The sequence below is a fragment of the Manis javanica genome, chromosome 2 (genome assembly GCF_040802235.1).
Source record: "Manis javanica isolate MJ-LG chromosome 2, MJ_LKY, whole genome shotgun sequence".
Classification (NCBI taxonomy): Eukaryota; Metazoa; Chordata; class Mammalia; order Pholidota; family Manidae; genus Manis; species Manis javanica.
The window spans coordinates 64,322,018-64,328,146 of record NC_133157.1 but is presented as its reverse complement, the minus strand read 5'-3'; the positions used below and the strand labels follow the sequence as shown (position 1 = coordinate 64,328,146).

At 39.5% G+C, this 6,129-nt stretch overlaps 1 protein-coding gene across 7 annotated transcripts in view; it reads left to right on the top strand.

The window, feature by feature from the left end:
• Positions 1–6,129, top strand: part of SMARCA2 (SWI/SNF related BAF chromatin remodeling complex subunit ATPase 2) — a 162,372-nt gene that overhangs the window by 121,392 nt on the left and 34,851 nt on the right. For all 7 annotated transcript variants that reach the window (XM_073228598.1, XM_073228602.1, XM_073228603.1 and 4 more), the window contains exon 28: positions 4,633–4,850. In XM_073228598.1, the coding sequence (XP_073084699.1) occupies positions 4,633–4,850 (218 nt within the window). The remainder of the gene's footprint in view (positions 1–4,632; positions 4,851–6,129) is intronic.

The window sequence follows — 6,129 nt, the reverse complement described above, 5'->3', positions numbered from 1 at the left end:
CCCGAACCTGCAGTTATGTGTCCAAAAGTTTATTAAACCAAATGACTAAAATGAAGTGGCATTTTGAGCAGATCTCCACCTTCAACTTGTTGCTCTTAGCTATCTCTATATTTAGAAATTTTCTCCCTCACGAAACCTTAAGTTTTCTTAACTCCCCCCCCCCTTTTTTTTTGTTGGTGCGGTTGCTGCACTGGTGGTTTTGGGGGTCATGACCCGTATTACTGGCTTCCGAGGTCTCAGCAGGGCTGGAGGGAGGTTTAGCCCCTCAAATACCAGAATCAAGTTTAGCTGTTGTGTGAGTGGTGTTCTGGAGGCACCAGTACTGCCCTGTAACACTTGTCTAAACCCCGTTCTCAGTGCTTAGCCCTCAACTTGGTACCCCCACCCCTGCCCACCCCCGGGCATCCTCCGGACCTCCTCCGGAATCCAGTTGAAGTTCCTAAGGGAGGAGGATCCCCCAGAGAGAGAGAGAAACCTTGTCAGCGCGCAGAAATGTGCCATTGAAGTTCCAGAGTTAAATATTAGAATACTGGATTTCCCGTTTCATACTCAAGAACTCCCCCATGCGTGGCCTGGATGTCCCTAGCCATTGCTCCTGACCATTTTCCTAGTATGGTCTGTACCGCCGTCGTGGCTATGCCCCAGTGCTTGGCGGACTTGGAGATGCTGAGGTGGAAAGGCAGCCACAGTGAAACAATGCGCCGGAGGTGGCTTGTGGCTTTTGTTTGCTGTTTGTTTGCCCGCTGGGTGGTCGCGGTCCCGGTTGCCGTGCGGTGGTGTGCGGTCGTGCAGGGTAGCACCCCGTTACACCGCGCGTGGAGGAGAGCACGGAGAATGCCGGCTGCCTGGACTGTCCAGCGTCACCAAGAGCCGGTGTGTCCGGATGACAGGGAGGGGCACGACTGGACCCACGTGTGGCCGATTCCCGCGTCTGCCATGTGCTCTGCAAGCTGCAAAGTGTTTCTCTAAAACAGCTTAGCCTGCACGACAGTCTCCTGCGTTTTATCAGAAACCTGCACACAGCCTGCTTAGGAACTAATCGAAGAAGGAGCCACTCTGTATCTCGTTCTTGCACATCCTGTGTCATGAATTCTTTAAAAAAAAAAAAAAATGAAAGAAAGAAAGAAAGAAAGAAAAAGAGGGGTTGGGGGGAAGGTTGCCATCCAGTGGAGGAAGGAGTAATTCCCGGCTTCATTCAGGAAAAACGCAGCCTGAAATATACTTAACTCTTTTAACTTGGCTGGGGATTTTTATCACCAAAAGGGTTTTTTTAGTGACATCCGGAGCCAAATGGGAGCAGTGTGCCTTTAAGGAAAGAAGTGCCTCCCCAAACTTCGCTGTAGTTGTGTCTCACCGTTTGGGTAGGAAAGGAAAGTGTTAATTTCTTATTTGTACACTTTTTTTCCCTGACTTCCTTCCTATTCACTTCATTAAGTCTAGAGGCAGTTCAGCATGGGAGCCGTCTGTATGTTGAATTAGGGCTCGCACTCTTGCGCAACACGTCACCAGTCGGAAACTGGGGGTTTGCTTCTGTGATTTATTTCATTATTGTGCTGGTAAAAGGTTTGGAAGGGAATTCTTTCTGGGGTAGTACTTTAGCATTGTGTAGCAAGTTTTTTTTTTTTTAGTGTGGTCCCCCCCAACCCCCCCCCCCACCTTTAGCACTGAGTTGAGCCAGTTTTAAAAAATACATTTTTAAAAATAAAAGAACAGTTTTAAATTTCCTTGAATAATTTTACTTATATGCAGGAGTAATCTTACTCTACTCTTTAAGTGCGAAAAGCACTGGCAAGTATTTGGTGAATTGATTTCCATTAGAAAAAGACCCTTCGAAATCCCTGAGCAGAAAGCCCTGCATATGGATGGATTTGGGGTCTTTGGGGAGGAGGAAAGATGTTTTGTAGATTCTGCATTCCTGCATAAAACCTTAATTTAAGGGGACTTATGGTCAGTACTTTGTGTGTTTCCTTGTAATTCCAAAACCTAAATTTAGTAAGAATCTGCACGTATTAGCAATTGTAATAAAAATTGTTTCACTAGTTCTTTCTGCAATTTGTTTTTGCTTCTTAGCTACTTACAGATTTAGAGATTTAAAAGTCCAAATATCACAAACTTATGCTTTGTTCCTTTTTTTCAAAATTCAGGGGAGGGGGTGAGAGTATAAGTACCCTTTTCACAACTTTCCCCCTCTTCATTTATCCCACTGTAAAGAAAAACAATGAAAAATTTTACAGCATGAAACTGAAAGTGAAGTGTCACAGTTGTTCGTGATTTTCTTTAAAGAAAAGAATAACATATTGTATTGAAATATTTGAACTTGAGAACATGCACATTGCTTTTACTGACATGCATTTAATGAAAAAAATTCTTTTATTAAGAAAAATCCTAGGTTGCATGGTTTTGGAGCAATCCATTTTTTTTTTTTAAAGCACTAAAATGATGTTTAAAATGCCCCCCAAAGCATCCTTTGTTTTAATTTTTAAAAGTAATTTTGAATATTAATTTGTTTTCTTATCAGCTTAATTGTTAAAATGCGAGTAAGAATCAGAAACCAGCTGAACTAAAATCTCTTATTCTGCCGCCTGGAATAATAAGGGGAAAAAATATGATAAGTAGTTGTCAATATTAAAACAGGCTGAAGGAGGAAGGCTTCAGGCCTTGTAGTAGGTAGAATGAAACAGCAGATTTGAGTATCCACAATCCTTTCAGTATTAAATTTTCAGTAAAATAAAATTACTTGTATATGAAAACATAGCCTTTCCCCAGCTCTCTTTTTTTTCCTGATCAGCTGATGAAGAGACTAGCAGCTCGCTGCTTTGCTGGCTTGTTAATTTTATCCCCACTAACTGTGATTTCCGATAGCCGGCCTGCTGATAGTGGTAAGGTAAATATCTTTTTTCGTTGCCGTCTTGAAGATTCAGTAGAACTACATCCCAGGCATGTGTAGGTGTGTGACACATCAAAAGCCGGTGTTCTCCGTATTTCTGTGTGCAACTGGGTGCTTGAGGAGAGCAATACCATTAACTGTTGACAGCCTTGCATGCTGTATTTATTATTAGCATGTTCAGTCTCCAAGATTTGCGGGACAATTTCCTTTTCTTAATCTTCGTTTAGCTGCAGTGTGTTTAGCTGTATAGTGGGTGTCCTGCTTTTAGGCAAATGAATATTAATGAAATAATGTGAAGCTTTTTTTTTTCTTTTTCTTTTTCTTTTTTCCTTATAACTCATCAGATCTTGCCTCCTTCATAGTGGTTATCTGAACACTGTAGGATCGTGATGGAAATTGTCTTTTGATTATTAAGGCCTAGGCTCAGACTGTCCCTTAGGATTGTATCTGTGTGCATGTTGCTTCTATGGGTTTGCACATTGGAAGATGCATAGAAAACATTTTTTTTTTAATCCCACTGGCATTTTTAACATGCAGGTTGTTTTGTGTTCTGTACCAGGTTTTCTTCACAAAACCTTTCTTTTTCAGGAGGCATTGTGCACAAGTGAAAGAAATTATGTCTGAGCTGTAATCATTCTTTATATTGATTGTTATACTCACATGATCATAAATATTAACCATGTTTGGTGCTGTGGAGAAATGAAGGTAATTGCCTTATGATTAGAGCTCTTTCAGCTACGAGCAAGAATTGATTAGCATTTGCATACTGGAAGCAATATTGAGAGGCTGGAGGAACAAATAAACATCAGTTATTTTGTGTGAGAAAGCAATCTTGAAATATAATTTAAAGGTTTTTAAAATTTTTTATTTTTTATGGTCAAATTTTCTTTTATCTATTGTTTTTTTTTTTCTATGCAGTTTTTTTTTTCCCTTTATTTTTCTTAAGTTTTGAGATCTACAGGGGCGGGGAGAAAAAAGTTTAAACTTCTGGGTCTGTCACATGGATCTTTTAGCCATTTATGAACAGGTTTCTTTTATATCTGGTTGTTTTTATAGCTATTTTATTATCTCTCTGCATTAGTGCTGCTGGCTCTGGTTTAAAGCAAGCGTTTGCAGGTAACTGGAAAAAAGTGTTTGTTGTTTGTGAGTGTGTGTGTTCTTTATCAGATGATTTAAGTTCATTTACCCAGGAATGTGGCTTTTTGTACTTCCTGTTTCCTTGTTTACTAGTTGCTACGTTAGAACAAAATCTGGATGGCATTTAGATTTATGTTGTGAATCATAAGTAAATTGCTGTAAAACCTCAAAGAAGAAAAGGTCAGAGCTTAGATGATTGTAAGGGTGTATTCCTAAGGAAGTTTTTTTTCTTCCCCCACCCCCTTTTGTTTGTTTTACCTTTTCCCCCTTACAGGAATGAGACAGTTAAGGTATCTTTCTTACATTGCACTAAAAATATATTTGGATTCAGTTATCTTCAAACTCAAACACTTCCATATATAGATCTCATATTTGTCATTTCTTCTTACTATTAGGGTTTCGGGCCTTCAGCATACTTTGCTTATGAAGAGACTTGGGTTAAGATGTATTTATCCAATATGGTGGTCTTCCTATTTTCTTCTTACTCCACTGGTTACTGTTAACTTTTTTTGTTGTGTTCCATTTTATTCTAATTCAAAAAAATTTTTCTTTCTTCTCTTTGGTTTTTCTTGTGTCTTGAATTGTTCTCCTTCATTCCCTACTAACAGGCCATTGAGGACGGCAATTTGGAAGAAATGGAAGAGGAAGTACGGCTTAAGAAGCGAAAAAGACGAAGAAATGTGGATAAGGACCCTGCAAAAGAAGATGTGGAAAAGGCTAAGAAGAGAAGAGGCCGCCCTCCAGCTGAGAAGCTATCACCAAATCCCCCAAAACTGACCAAGCAGATGAATGCTATCATCGACACTGTGATCAACTACAAAGACAGGTGAGTGGCCCTTCCCTTCACCTTGGTCATCTGCCCCCAGACTTTGGGGATAAATGATGCTCCCCAAAGAGCAAGACTACACGCTGGGGATTTCAGTTTCTTTTCTACTTTGTGTTATATGGCTTTCTCTGCAAAGGTTATCAGAAACCTTGTGCCCTGTTCAAAAGGTCTGCTATTGCTATTTTGTATGATGTTGCTATTTTGTGTGATGTTCTACCAATGTTAAAATATACTTGGAAATAGGAGTTTACAGAATTAAAAAAAAATCTAAAATAGACAAAGATTCTTATGGATCTCTGATATACCATCATTTATGTGGAAGGTTTGGGATGATAGAGTGAAATTACACTTTTGGGTTGAGTTATGAGAGAAATGAAAGTCCTAGCATATTTAAGGTCAGTACTTCACATTAAGACTGTTTAAATCCAAACAGATGCTTCATCAAAAATGCTGCTAATCCCTTCCTTCCAGCACACTTGAATTTCTGAGCACTTGTTTGAGTCATCTTCTTGCTAGTAGCACTACATAGACAGCCTGGTATTTCAGCACATTTACTTCTTTTTCACGGACCTTCTGAATGTCAGGTTTGAGAACTCTACTGGACACTATCCCCAGACCTTGTGTCAGTCAGCCCCATACAGTAGATAAACTAGTTAGGCCACATTTTGGTTAGTTGTTTTGGTTTCTACTTCATAATCATGTGATACGGTCTTAAAGGAAGATGACATCTCCTTCCAGTTGCAAAATTGATAGGAAGCAAAACATTTTATTTCTCTAAATTTCATAGTGGTGTTATGAAACCAGCTTATAGTTACCAGGTTTTTTTTTGTCTGTTTTTTACACTAACCAGGGTTGCTCTGTGTACCTGGAAATGTTTCACACCAGTAACTAAGTTGTGATTTTAGTTTTTCACTGACTTCAGGGCATGCTTTATATCCAGAAGAAAAGTCCATTGTAAAGATGGAATAAGTAGAAAAGGAAGAAACTTTCCACCTTGTCGTTCTTTAGTGTTGAGTTTTTATTATCTGTAAGGAGTTTTCAGAGATGATGAAAGTTGTATAGGAGGAGATGTGTGTGAAACTCCCCAAATTTCTTTCCCCTCTTTACCTAGCAGGTCTCTTAAGTTCTCTGCTTACTATTTTTACTATTTTCCTTTTTAAAAAAAAAAATAGTGCATCTCCTTTCAGAATTCTGAAGTGGCTGCAAAGGGCAGGCATGTTACCTGAGTCTGGATAAGCTGTTTCCTGACGCGGGGGACTGACGGTGATCCAGGAAGGAA